A 14,868-nucleotide genomic window follows, 5' to 3' on the forward strand; every position below is an offset into this window, starting at 1 on the left:
GAACAGCTCCAAAAAATAAACATGGTCCATGCGGAATAGTTGCAGCTGAGCCTTCAGGCAGCAAAGCATTCACGGCTGAGCTGCTGGCGCAAGGCTCGAGCAATCGTTAAGGGGACACGATGGCCCGCCCTCCTCTGACGTCTTGCTCCAGCCTCAGGCACTTACATAGTTTCCTCATCCTCGTCGTCATCATCCTGCTTGCCACCTGCATCTTTCCCATCATCATCATCATCAGCCACTCTCACCGCAGGTGGGTCTTCCACTACTAGGTGCTGCTGCCTCATGATGGCTAAGTTATGCAGCATGCAGCATACAACAGTGAACTGACCGACAATCTCGGGAGTATTGCAAGTAGCCTCCGGAATGGTCCAGGCATCGGAAACGCTGCTTCAAGATGCCAGTGGTCCTCTCTATGATGCTGCGTGTCGCAATGTGCAACATGTTGTATTCACGGTTAGCTTCCATCCGGGTTACGCGTAGGGGTGTCATGAGCCAGGTGGTGAGGCCGTACCCTTTGTCTCCCAGTAGCCAGTTCTTCCCGCCTGGCTGCTGCTCAAACATTTCAGATATAATGCTGTCGCGTAGGATGATCCGCTTCATGGGTGCTGCCAGGGTATCTCGCATCGACTGACATGATGTGATGCATGTCGTCACACACGCACTGCACATTAATGGAGTGGAAGCCTTTTCTATTACTGTACATCTCGGCATCCTCCAAAGGTGCTCGCAAGGCAATGTGGGTACAATCAATGCAGCCCTGTACCTTTGGGAAACCAGCAATCCTTGAGAACCCCACAGCTTGCTCTCACATTGCTTGGCCGGTCATTGGGAACTTGATGAAGTCATTCCTCCTCGCACACAGTGCAGCCGTGACCTGGTGAATGGAGACATGTATTGCATGTTGAGAGATGCCACACATAGCTCCAGTTGTAGATTGAAAACATCCGGAGGCATAGAAGGAAAGTGCAGCTGTAACTTTCACTTCAACTGACAAAGTAGTCCACCTGCTGCTTCTCGGCTGTAGGTCTGGTCTCAGCAAGTCACAAATCTCACAGACAACTTCTGTGCGGAAACGCTGCCTTCTAATGCGGTCTGCATCACTCATTTCCAGGTACGAATACCTGACTCGAAATTGCCGATGTGGGTAAGGCCGCCTGCCCAGCAGCCTATGGGCTCTGATGTTTCTGATGTGATGAGCTCTAATCAATTGACTCCTATGTAGCACAATGATGCAGAAGGTATGGCATTGTGAGTATTGCCGCCATACTTAAAAGTTAAACTTTCAAAGGTCAAAGCAGGCAGCACATCACAGGTTTGCAGTTCTCTCTCTCTCTCTCTCTCTCTCTCTCCAGATGGACCACACCCAAAGGTCCTATGTCCTCTCCTCTTCCCCACTCAGGTCTTGTGACCTGCCTCCCTCTTCCCCAGCCTCCCCATTGATTTAAAGGGCAACATCTCTCTCTCTCTCTCTCTCTCTATCTCTCTCCTCTCTCTCTCTCTCTCTCTCTATCTCTCCTCTCTCTCTCTCCTCTCTCCTCCCTCTCTCTCTCCTCTCCTTTCTCCTCCCTCTCTCTCCTCCCTCTCTCTCTCCTCTCCTTTCTCCTCCCTCTCTCTCTCTCTCTCTCTCTCTCTCTCTCTTCCCCCCCCCCCCCTTGTTGATATTGAGGCCAGCATCTCTCGCTCTCCTTTCCCCCCTCCCCCCCCCAAATCATCGATGCCGCGTTCGGTCGCTCTGCTTCCACAACTCCCCGTTCATTTGCAACCGCTCCTAGCCCTGGACGACTGGACTCCCGATGCGCGTCTTGCTGCCCCTATCCAAGGCCGAATGGCCTCACGCACAGACTGGCCCGCTGCCGTCCCGGGTTGACTTTAAAGATTAAGGTAGGATTTACTTGATTTCTATTAGTATTATTAGTATTTTAATTGTTTGAGATTTTCCTTGCAATGTTTGGTGCTTGGTTGTTTAGTTTCAGGTCCTCTCCGGTTCTCTTCCCTCCCCTATCCCTGGCCTAATATCTGCTGATATAGTAATGTGTGCCGCTTTCTTAACTGCCTGTAAGGTTTTTCAGAGCTGGCCACATACACTGACCGAAGTCGATTTGGAGTAAGTTTTAGCTGGCCAAAGTGGCATAAATGGCCAAAACTAGCGTACGTGGCTGGGAACGCCCCCTTTTGGAAAAAAAAATCAATTAAAAAAAATAAATAAATCATACCTAACTGATTTACTCTGGAGCAAGTTTGGGGAAAGTGGCATTTTTTAACTTACGCCAGAAAAACCAACTTACTCCAAAAAAATTGGAGCAAGTCATGGCCAGATTTGAGCCCATAGACTTAATCTATTCAATAGACTGGCTATCCCAATGCCACCACCTTGTCAGCTATCTAAAGAATGTAATCCTAAATTAATGTCATAATTATTTGAAACATCCTCAAAGTCGAGGAGGGTGTCAAGCAGAATTTTCTCCTCCTAAATCCATGTTGTTATCTATTAATGTATTACTATACAGGTTCTCCTGCAACTTGCTTCTTAATATAGTTCCCATTATTTTACCCTGTAAGGCTAATGCGCATGTAGTTACCTGGGTTTGATTTGGCTCTCTCTTAAATGTATGCATATTTGCTTGGTTTCAACTAATGTAGAAATTGTCACAGCTAGTTATGTGCAACTAACTACTATATTGGTTAACAGTAGCAGTATCGATACTGCTATGTGTGTTGCAGTTGTCCCAGATTTTTCTTCCTTTTTGACACTCTTCATGTTCATCCCTTCTCTCTTGCTGAGCTTCCATTTTTGAGGAGAATAGAGCAGTTATTTACTGTAAAGGTGAAATGTTGAGTTTTGCTTTTGGGAAAATGTTGTTTTGACAATTGTTGATGTTGCTGACAAACCTAGTAAAGGTTGAAATGAAAAATCAATTATTCAGCTGTCTATCTGATATACTTTAAGAAATCGATTCTGTTCAGGTACCTAAGGTGTCTGCAAGAAATGCTTGAAAATATTTTCTTCAGAATATAGATAGCAACAACCTGGTTTTAAAAATTAGTTGTACAAGTTTCGCATCTAGTTTTACTTTTTATTTTGTTGTCTTATGCTTTCATTTTCTTTACATTTTTTAGCCTAGTTTTCAGCTGCCTTTAGTATTCTGTCAATATTTCAGGGAAGTTGACTTTGTGCTCAGTGCTACAAAACAAGTATGTGCATATAGGACATTGAGAACAGGCTAGAACAGGCTGGTTCTCTACTTAACCAGCAATTATACCAGTGGAGAACATACCATGTTGGTGAGTTTCCACATCGCACATGCAATACGTTCTTTCCCCCTATAGCTTACGTATTTAGCATTGAGATAGTAGGGGCAGAGGAATATTCAAATCATGCTCGCCTATTTTGCCTATTTTACCTTTTTTTTTAAAAAAAGCTATGACTCAAATCAGGTCACCTGATCCACAGTGAAATTCACCCAATTTGGGTCAGGCCTTGTAGACATGCAGTGCACCTTCCAGAAATTGGCAAGTATATTTAAGTATGTAATTTAGGATCCTGTTGTTTAAGGACCTAAATGCCATTTTAAGTAACTATGGAATTTTATTAATTCTACAAAAATAATAGACAGGGACAGCTGGAGGGTGCCATTTCTAGTAATATTTAAAGGGCTCTCAGCTAAATCATTGGTTAGTTTACTTTGAATGTTAGAGTGCTGATTTAGCTTTAATTAGGAATTTTGGCTGCTGGAACTGACAGTAATTGTTTCAGAAAGTTATTTGGTGAGGATTTTAGATCAGAGGTTTGGATTCATGAGTGTGGTGTCTGTAGTGTCATTGTGGCTAGAAGAAGAAGAAGAAGAGAAGCAAGCTTAGAGTCTAGGGGCTAGACTTTCCACTTTGTTGGCTATCACCCAAAAAATGGGCGATGTTCCAGCCTTGGCAATGTGTCAGCCTTCATGATCGCTGGCACATCGCCCATTTTTTGGATCGCGACTTTCGGCTCAGCAATAGCCCAGCGATGCGAAAGGGCCCAGCGATGTGAACTTAACCCAGCAATGCAAAACGGGTCCAGCGATAGCCCAGCGATGTGGAAGGCAAAGCTTCCCTAGCAACGGCCTTCTGCGCAGATTTTTTTTTTGGTAAACAGGTTTTCCTGCATTTAGGGAGGTCAGGGATCATCCACACGTGCAGAAGGTAAGGGGGGGCGGCGGCGGTGGAGGGGAGAGAGAGAGAGAGAGAGAGAGAGGGAAAGACTGTGGAGAGGAGATATAGATCTATCAACTATAATATGTCCGACCACGAGTCTGCTGCTGAGAGTGGGCAGGAGGTGGAGGGAAGGAAGCGGGCCAAGTCCTTCTCAGATGAAGCAAATGAGGCCCTCATCAACGGGGTGCACTCTCTGTGGGCCCAATTAACCTGGGATGGATGTGGGAAACCTCCACCCCGGGTCTACAGAAAAGTATGGAGCGAGATCGCCGACGTCTCAGTGGCGTTAAAGGAGGCGAGGGGATCGGACCAGTGCCGCAAAGGCTGGAACAGCCTGGCTGCTGCAGCCAGAGTAAGTATAGATTTTATATTGTAATGATGCAAATTGTAATTATAATAAATATCCAGGATTGAAATTAAGCTTGTTGCATATATAGTACATATATTCCCTGCTAAGATCTGGACAGGGCTATGAACCTGCGCCCTTTTTAAGTCTCTCCGGCTGCTGTCACTTATACAGTGACCCAGCATGGACTGGGAGAGCTGACCGTGCTCACTGTCTGCCCTGGGACACTTTGGGACATTAGATCCTGTAATTGCCGAGTTCAATGGAGATTTCAGTCGAGAGAAGTTTTTGTCAAGCATTAGCTCCTGAACCCGATCTTTGTTGTAACTGTGCATCAATTGTGGATAAAAACCCTATTAGCATCATCATAGGCAGTCCCTTGGAATCGAGGAGGACTTGCTTCCACTCCCAAAGTGAGTTCTTTGATGGCTGAACAATCCAATACGAGAGCCACAGACCCTGTTACAGGTGGGACAGACATTCGTCCGGGGTAGGGGTCGGTAGGGCTGGTTTGCCTTGCGCTCCTTCCGCTGCCTGCGCCTGGCCTCTTCATGCTCCTTGCGTCGAGCCTCAAAGAGCTCAACGCCCTCCCGGATGGACTTTCTTCACCTCGGGCGGTCTGCGGCCAGGGTCTCCCAGGTTTCAGTGGTGATGTCGCACTTTACCAGGGAGGCTTTGAGGGTGTCCTTATACCGTTTCCGCTGTCCTCCTTTGGCTCGTTTATCATGAAGGAGCTCCGCATAAAGCATTTGCTTAAGGAGTCTCGTATCTGACATGCGTACTATGTGGCCTGCCCAGCGAAGCTGATCGAATGTGGTCAGTGCTTCAATACTGGGGATGTTAGCCTGGTCGAGGACACTGATGTTGGTCCGCCTGTCCTCCCAGGAGATTTGCAGAATCTTGCGGAGACATCATTGGTGATATTGAGGTGCCTTCTGTACACCGTCCGTGCCTTAGACCCATACAGAAGGGCAGGTATTATTACAGCCCTGTAGACCATGAGTTTGGTGGTCTCCAGTTGTTTTGGACCTATGAGCATATAACATTGATGACTGCTGTCTTTCCATGATATCACCTAGTCAATGAGCTTATGCCATGCTCTTTTCACGTTTGCAGAAGAAGTTAGCGAAGAATCGTTAAGAGCAAAGGTGCACTGGTGGAAGCCCTGCCCAGCTTACACTGCACACGGAGTTCGAGGAATGGGCAGCGGCACTTGTCGGGGGCCACACTCTGTCGGCCACCCGTGGTGAGGCAGATCCCTCGCTTGTGTCACGTGAGTAATGCGTCAAGCAGTGTTAAAGTAATGTAACATCATTTCATTATAATATAAGAATGATGTCATGTTATGTTATGCATGCAGCTATCCTGATTCCCATGCAGCCTCTGTGCTACTCTCAGGTCGACAAGAGATAGGAGCAGGCGATCAGGCCATTTGTCCCCTTCTCTGTCCAATCCCCATAAACATTCACCCCCTTATCATTCTGTATTTCTCCGACTGATCCAGCCTCCAGAACTCTCTGGGTCACTGAATTTCAACTCGTATTTACCACCATATGTACTACTGTGTGATGTGTTATTATGTAACTTCTCTGGCCTCATTTATTGTAGTACTGCTGCTCCTCCTTCGTATGCCAGCGCAAAGCAGTGCAAGAATGTGTACCCTTCCACTCTGATGAGCTCAATAAGCTCAATTGTGTTTTGCAGGTCCACCAACACCCATGCACAGCAAGGCGAGGCCGGAAACCCTCCCCCTTCAGCTGCAGGTGACCTTCACCACGGGAGGGGAGGAGGAACCGAGCAGTGAATGAGAGGAGGAGGATACCATACCAGAATCTGAGGAGGATGACGCTCAGATGACCATCACCATGGCTGATGTGGGACCTGCGGCCGCTTTGTCGGAATCGACTGAAGAGATACCGGGACCAAGCGGCGTGCAGCCGGCGACGTCAAGGCATTTGACAGTGCGCACGCTGACCCCACGGAGGTCGGGTCAGCGAGTTCAGCACCCTCCTTCTCTGGCCGATCGGATAGAGGGCTTGATCACCCTGTGTGTGGAGACTCGCGAGGAGACTGTCGCGAACATCTTCAGGCTTTCGTGGTGTTCACGAGGGAAATATCCCGGGTGCGTGCTGTGCAAGCGGAGGTTGTGCAGAAGACACTCTTGGAGATGTGTGCACAGACCGCTGCCACCAATGTCTTGCGGCAAGTGTTGTTGGTGGGACAAGGCGCTGCACCCCAAGGTGCCATGATCCGACACATCACCAGCACCAGCACACGAGCGAGTCAGGAGGAAACACTTCCTTCTGATTCGGAAGGCAATTCCCCAGCTTTGTCTTCCTCTCCAACACCCCCCCTCCCTCCCCCAACAGCCGATTGCGCTACCATCACCCCCACCACAGCAGGAAGTCTTGACGTTGCCCGCTATACACCAGCTTCGTCTCGGTTCCCGGGGACCAAAACGGGTGGGTGGAGCTAGGACACGGGGGACCAGAATCTGGAGGGAAACGTGGCCGCAGGTAGGGAGGGAATTGTGTTATATTGTTGTGTTTTATTCTTCTTGCTGTTTTTTACATTTATTGTTGGGTGTTGGTTGGGGGTGGGGAGGTTGTTACAGTTGAAGTTAAATTGTCAACATTTAGGACCGAGATGAGGATAACTTCTTCACTCAGAGAATTGTGAACCTGTGGAATTCTCTACCACAAAAAGTTGTTGAGGCCAGTTCGTTAGATATATTCAAAAGGAAGTTAGATGTGGTCCTTACGGCTAAAGGGATCAAGGGGTATGGAGAGAAAGCAGGAATGGGGTACTGAAGTTGCATGATCAGCCATGATCATATTGAATGGTGGTGCAGGCTCGAAGGGCCGAATGGCCTACTGCTGCACCTATTTTCTATGTTTCTATTTTAAATTATTAAATTTTTTTATTGAATTTTACAATTGTGCAGTGTTTTCTAATAACATAAGTTAAGTTACACATTAATGCAACTGCTGTACAACAATGACCAGGCTGCCAGGGATGGCCTCACTATGGCCAGATTTACTTCATTTGACACTGTGCCACATGGTTGGCACCACCCCACACCAACACCATATTAGATTATAATATAATATTATATTAGATTATATTACTTAACATTAGTGTACTCCAACTCCACATCACTTCCACTAAATATCTAATTTTAATAACGATTAATACAGTATTATGAATTTTAAATTGCTGCACTAAAATTAATTAGTCTAAATTTAAAAAGTCTGGGACTATTGAAAGCCAGCTGTTGCATTTATACAGACGTGTTGTAATCCATTTCTGAGTAAGGAACAGCATACCCACACCAGACACTGAATCAAATTATAAGCCCCTTATTGCTATCACTGCTGTTATAAATGCCCTTTGTACTAAAAAAAATGACAATTATAAATATAATTATAAATTATAATTAAGTGTAAATGTGAGTAGATCTATCAGTAAAAGACCCTTAAATAACTCAAAAGTTATAAGCCACTTGCTTAAACCACCTCCTCACTTCCTCCGACATTGAAAATGGCTTCTGTAATGCTGAGTTTTGTGAGGAAGGCCAGGTAAAAGCAACTTTTCTCCAGCGATCTTTTCGGCGAGCGATCAGCCCAGCGATGTGTGGGCGATGTGCCGAAAGTTGCGCTGGGCGATGTGCGGGCGATCACCTCGGTGATGTGACAGGAAAGTTGGTCCGGAAATTTTCCTGCGATGTTCCGGCCCAACTTTCCACTTTTTACTCAAAATGGGTGATATATGGGCACAAGCCTAGTGATCTGAAGTGGAAAGTCTAGCCCTAGGGATCTGCAGCTGTAAAGAAGAGTCTGAAGGAGAGAAGCTCTTAGGAGGTCTTGCCCCACTCGAGCTACAGACCTGCAGTTCAGCGAGGAGCAGTGTATGAGTCTCTGCTTTACCAAGGAGGATGTCACAGAGCTATATCACCTGCTGCAGCACCAACTTGTGGGTGTGAAAGTCACTGTGTCCTTGAATTTTTATGCTTCAGGCTCATTCCAGGCCGCAGTAGGTAACATTTGCTCCATCAGCCAATCATCTGTGCATGCCTGCAGCAGTGAGGTATGGATGTATTGCTTGCCAAAGTCAATTAATTAATCTGCTTCCCCATGGAGGCTACAAAGCAGAAAGACAGGGGACTGGGCTTTGCAAGAATTGTAGGCTTACCCCAACTGCTCGCTGAATGTTCGGCTGTTGTGTGACGACATGCAACACCTCATGCAGGTTTTTGGCAGTTGCCATGGTACATTCATCCTACACTAGTTCTCAATTCCCCTTCACTTTCACCAAGACCATTGGGTCAGAAGCTGACTGATTGACGACAAAGGCTATCTCCTGCAGACTTTGCTCATAACACCTCCTGAGGAACCCGACCATAGATCCAGAGATAGGGCAAGCTCGGTGCCATGCCTCCACCCAAGCCCTGATAGAGTAGGCCATAGGCTTCTTCAAGCAATGTCTCTGCCACCTAGATAAGTATGGAGGCATCCTGCTGTACAGCCCCAGAGCGTTCCAAGATCGTTGTTGTATGCTGCATGCCCTACAGAGGGGACAACCCATCGAGCCACCTGCGGAGGAAGATGTGGAGGCAAAGAAGGCACAGAGGATGACATGATAGAGCAAGGCCCACCTATCCTGCCCAGCTGTTAGAGCTCTTCAACAGCCGCTCATCAAGGATTGCTTCAGTTAACAACTTCCTATCCCCTGTCCCTCCAAACATCAGTTCCAATCCTATCACCACTGTTAGGACTGTACTCAACTCAAACAGCAGCATGAATCTTTTAGACAAATGACATTGCCTGGTTAACAAATACTCACCAAACATGGAAACATGAGTAGGCTATTCAATCCCTTGAGTCTGTTCCGTCATTCCATTAGATTATGGCTGATGTGATGAACCTTTGTCGCGCTCCCTCTGTGGCAGGTGGATCCTTCCTTGGGTAGGGAGGCCAAGGCTGTGCGCGGTGCTCTGTGTATGGTCTCACCAGGGCTCTATATAATTTCTCTCTGTAATGTCATCAGAGGGAGCAGCGTGCGGCGGCATGCCACTTCAGGGAGCAGCGCAGGCTGCTGCAGGAGGGCGACGGCTGCGTAGCCAGGTTGCTGATCGCAGTGCGGGCGGGCACAGCAGGAAAGGGCGAAGGAGCGGCAAGAGTTTGTAGATGGAAGTGACCGGGGCCCAGAAGAGGCGAGGGCCCAAGGGCAGCACGAGCCAGCCCACACTGCGCTATGTGTGCGCACTGGGTCCGTGCAGCAGAGCTGGTCTCCAGTCGTCCTGGTTAATCCTTGCTACTGGACCAAGACCTAGCTCTGTCAAGCCTGTGTGGTGGCTGGTGTGCAACGGCCACCACACGTTAAAAAAAATCCACGCACAGGCATCTTCCACCCTTCAAAATGTAGTTCGGGATCTGGAATATTAGATCCTTCATTGAAACACCTGTGAACACATCCCTTTTTGGCATGGAAGCAAGTCGTCCTTGCTTCGAGGGACTGCCTATGATGATGATGATGATGGCTGATGTATATCTGAACTCCATTCACCCACCTTTGTCCTATATCCCTTGATACCCTTACCCAACTAAAATCTATCAATGTCAGTCTTGGTAATGTCAATTGAGCCAGCATCCACAGCATTTTGGGGAGAGAGTTCCAGATTTCCACTACCCTTTGTGTGAAAAAAATGCTTCCTGATTTCATTCCTAAATGACCTTGCTCTAATTTTAAAATTATGCCCTCTTGTTCTGGAATCCCCCACCAGGGGAAATTGTGTCTGTATGTTTGTATGTCAGTAGCAAATTACTTCAGAAACTTCGTAACCTACAGTTGACTTATGAATAATGAACTTCCAGCAATTTCTCGGCTATGATGTTCAGTGATGCCATACTTGTTCATAAGTCTGTAATATTACTGGAGGTAGCTAATAGGATATCCCAGGGGTTCAAAACAGAGATTAATAAATCACAATCTAAATGTAGCAAAAGAGTAATGACGTGGCATATTAATGGATAAATGTAATTGAGTGGTGGGCCATCAAATAAAATAAAATTGACTTCTAGAAATTGTGAATGAATAGATCCTAATTTTCATTTATTACATCCGATTGTAAATGGTAGCGTTCATTTTATTTACTTTTGGGATTAGTTCGTTGCACTAACTAGAAATGTAAATAACTTTATATTATGATTACATATAATATAGTTAATTATTTTTGGCCTTTTTGTGTTTAAGGAGCTTGTAAGCTATCCATGGATTTTGAAATAGAAGAAGAGGTCTCTGTTGACACTAGCACACACAGCAGAAATAAAAAAGAAAGATGCATGAAGAGACTGGGTAAAATATTTAATTATTTATTCACAATAAAACAGAAAATATGTTTTATGTTATTAATGATTATTACTTCTTTTTAAAAAAATACATAGATTCTACTTGGAGGTTCTTGCAGTCAGCACACTTTTTTATGTACCTGACTCATTTATTTTCCACCTGGGTGAGTTGCATAATTTGTTTGATTCCATTATACATTTAAAACTTTGTAAAGATATTTATTATATTTACTGCAATAGATTTATTGTTAAACTATAATCTTCAAATGTTAAAAATCTAAAAATATCTGAACTAATTTAATTTTATTGCCAAGTGTGTGTTGCTCCTCTGTTATGGTTTTAATTAAGGGAACCTTAGTTGTCCTTTTTATGGATATGTTGTTACTGCATAGTATGAAATGTGACTAAGAACTGATATTTAAATGATCTCAATCAAATGTTTTGAAGTACAATATAGACAGCAGTTATTATTTGACTTGCTGTAGCAGGCAATTTATAAAAGTGTCGCTAAAGTGCAAGAAACGACACAAGGGGCTGGTCTTTCCATTTGCTAACGTTACCGCCCTTATCTCGGCGGTATGAACTTACCGAGTTTTCAATACCGCCCGATTATCGCCGAGATCAAAAGCTGCCGGTTTCGGCTTTTTTTCCCGGCGGTAGCGGTAGTGAGTGGTATCATCCCTCGTGTAAGGCTGGCTTCAGCTGCAACGGCCATATTGCGCATGTGTGCGGTTTTTTTCTTTCCTGCGTTTTGGGGGTCAGGGATCAGACCACGCATGCACAGTTGAGGAAGCGAGGGGTAGAGAGAGAGAGCGAGGGAGAAGAGAAATCAACGAGCAGCCTGTTGAGAATCCATTGAGAACTTATATTCTAAACTTATATTGAATACTTATGTAGCTCTTGTGCTGAACATAGTATGTTTTGTGTGCACAATAATATATATACCCTTTTTATATAAATAATAATATAAAAAGCAGTCATCATCATAGGCGGCCCTTCGAACGAGGATGACTTGCTTCCACGAGTTCACAGGTGTTTAAATGAAGGACCCGATGTTCCAGTTCTAACCTCCAATTGAGGGTGTGGAAGATGCCTGTGTGTGAATTTATTTAACGTGTGGTGACCGTTGCACACCAGCCACCACACAGGCTTGACAGAGCTAGGCCTTTATCCAATGGCAAGGGTTAATCAGGACGACTGGAGACCTGCTCTGCTGCACGGACCTAGTGCGCACACATATCGCAGTGTGGGCTGGCCCATGCTGCCTCTGGGCCCTCTGCTCTTCTGGACCCCATACTCTCATTTGCCGCATCTCTGCCACAATCTCCTGCCGCTCCTCCGCCAAACATTCGCTGCACCATCGCCACGATCTCTCACCGCTCCTATGCCACGATCTCTTGCCGCACCTACGCCACAAACTCTCGCCAACCATCCGCCCCTACCTTCCCACTCCTCTGTACCTGGGCCCCACCGATGTTCCTGCCCACGCTGCAAAACGGCGACCAGGGCTTTGATGACGTCACCCAGTCGCCCATCTCAAAATTTTGGAGCAGCTCGCGCTGGAAGTTGTGGTGGTATGCCGCTCCAGCTCTTCTACAGTCCGACCTGCGGAGCTGCGCTCTCGCAGGTCAGGGGGCCACGATGTCCCAGGCCCCCTGTGAGAGAACAACTCCGCAGGTCAGGCCACAAAAGAGCTGGCCTGGGGACAGGGGGGTTCCCTTTCATAAAACCATGCTGACTCTACTTAACTGTCTTATGCTTTTCCGAATGTCCTGCTACTGCTTCCTTAATGCTGGACTCCAGCATTTTCCCAACTACATATTCACCACGCTTCACGCATTTACACACATGCACTCTTATCCTATCTTAGACCTTGTATTCTCTTTTAGTCTGACCCCACTTAATACCTTACTATTTCTTACTCTAATGCTATCTGTCTCTCCCAATCCTTTGTGAACTTTGTTTCTCCCTTCTAATGCTACATCCCTGATGCCCATCCCCCTGCCAAATTAGTTTAAAATCTCCCAACAGCAATCATAATGGAAGAGCAATTGATGGCCGAGGCCGAGGCAAAGGTAAGAGGGAGGAAGAGGGCGAAGAGGTTCACTGTGGACGCCCAAGGTGCCTTGGACCTCAAGATGGAGGCACGGTGGGACCAATTGACCCGGGGTCATCGTGGCAAACCCAGCCCCCCATCTATCAGAGAATATGGGCAGAGATTACCGAGGTGGTATCCTTGGTTACCCGGGTCCGTCGGGGGCCAGTCCAATACCGCCAGCGCTAGAACGACCTTGTTTCTGCTGCGAGAGTAAGTAATAACTTTAATCATGCGCTAACTCATTACTTAAAATGTAAAACTGCCATGTTGTGATTTTGTTAATCTTTTATTACTATCAACGATGTTATTATATTGATTTCCTGTAATTAATAAGTTGTGTTCATCATGCATCACTTGCGTGCTAATGGTGCATTAATGGGACAGTGTTGAAAGGCATTGGTGCTGGGTAATCGTGGATGTCTATCTGTGTGTTGAATCACTTGCATGTAACGGTGCATTAATGGGACAGTGTTGAAAGGCATTGGGTGGGTACTAGTACCTGAGCAATATCTTATACCATGCTATTGTCATCTTTTCAGAAAAAATCGCTTTTAACGGAGGCGAGTGTAGGCGCACCGGAGGAGGTCATGCAGAGCTGGAAGAGCCCACGGACCTGGGGGAGTGGGCCGCAGCCCTCATGGGGACGCATGATTGCTGGGCTACCAGTGGGGATGCAAATCCGGTGTTGGCACCACGTAAGTCATGCATAATCCCCGGGCCCTGCATAGTCATGTGAACATAATGTATAACTGATGCCAAGTGATGTAATGTAATGCTGGGACCATCATGAAATATTATTATAATGCCATGCAGTCTCTGTAAATTCTGTTCATGTTCATTGCATGTCGTGTCTCTCAGTGATATATAATGCAGTAATGTTGCGCCTCTTCATATGTTTGCGCAATGTAAGCGTTAAAACGTCACCCTGACCCTCCCTCCCTCTCTTCTGTTATGTTTTCTAGATGACCAGGACCACGCAGTGCCGATTGTCGTACTTATCAGTGCAGACGACACTGAAGAACAGTCGGAGGGTTCAACCACCCCAGGAAGCACCATCGGAAGTGGAAGTAGAAGAAGGGGGAGCGGCTACTGAAGGGTCCTTCATTCCTGTGACCACCTCTTCTTCAGCTGAATCCACCTTTCTTGGATTCGGCTCCGAGGAAGTGGCCAGACCAAGCGGTGTGCAGCAGGGCACAGCGAGTGGTACAGCCCCCGTGCCTAATCCGTGGAGGCTGATTCGGCAGGGGAGGTATGCTCGAAGACTGAGTATAAATCAAGAAATAATGGAGGCTTGTTTAAAAAAAAAAGGAATGGCAATAACCATGGGCGATTTTACCCTTCATATTGATTGGACAAAGCAAATTGGCCAGGGTAGTGTTGAGGAAGAGTTCATAGAGTGTAACGGAGATAGTTTCCTTGAACAGTACATTGCGGAACCACCAGGGAGCAGGCTATCTTAGATCTGGTACTGGGTAATGAGACAGGATTAATAAATAATCTCGTAGTAAAGGATCCTCTAGGAATGAGTGACCACACCAAGGTTGAATTTCAAATTCAGTTGGAGAGTGAGAAAGTTGGTTCTCAAACCAGTGTCCTAAGCTTAAAGGAGACGACAAAGGTATGAGGGCAGAGTTGGCTAAAGTGGACCGGGAAAATAGATTAAAATATTGGACGGTTGATGAGCAGTGGCAGACATTTAAGGAGATATTTCATAACTCGCAACAAAAATATATCCCAATGAGAAGGAAAGACTCTAAGAGAAGGGATAACCATCCGTGGCTAACTAAGGAAATAAGGGATGATATCAAATTGAAAACAAGGGCATACAATATGGCGGAGGCCAGAGGATTGGGAAACTTCTAAAAGTCAGCAAAGAACAACTAATA

The 14,868-nt window shown here is 46.2% G+C and overlaps 1 protein-coding gene across 1 annotated transcript in view; it reads left to right on the plus strand.

The window, feature by feature from the left end:
* Positions 1-14,868, plus strand: part of LOC139259846 (ferroportin-like) — a 205,597-nt gene that overhangs the window by 73,555 nt on the left and 117,174 nt on the right. Inside the window, exons 3-4 of the mRNA XM_070875729.1 lie at positions 10,790-10,891; positions 10,981-11,048. Of these exons, the coding sequence (XP_070731830.1) occupies positions 10,790-10,891; positions 10,981-11,048 (170 nt within the window). The remainder of the gene's footprint in view (positions 1-10,789; positions 10,892-10,980; positions 11,049-14,868) is intronic.

The sequence above is a fragment of the Pristiophorus japonicus genome, chromosome 3 (assembly GCF_044704955.1).
Source record: "Pristiophorus japonicus isolate sPriJap1 chromosome 3, sPriJap1.hap1, whole genome shotgun sequence".
NCBI lineage: Eukaryota > Metazoa > Chordata > Chondrichthyes > Pristiophoridae > Pristiophorus > Pristiophorus japonicus.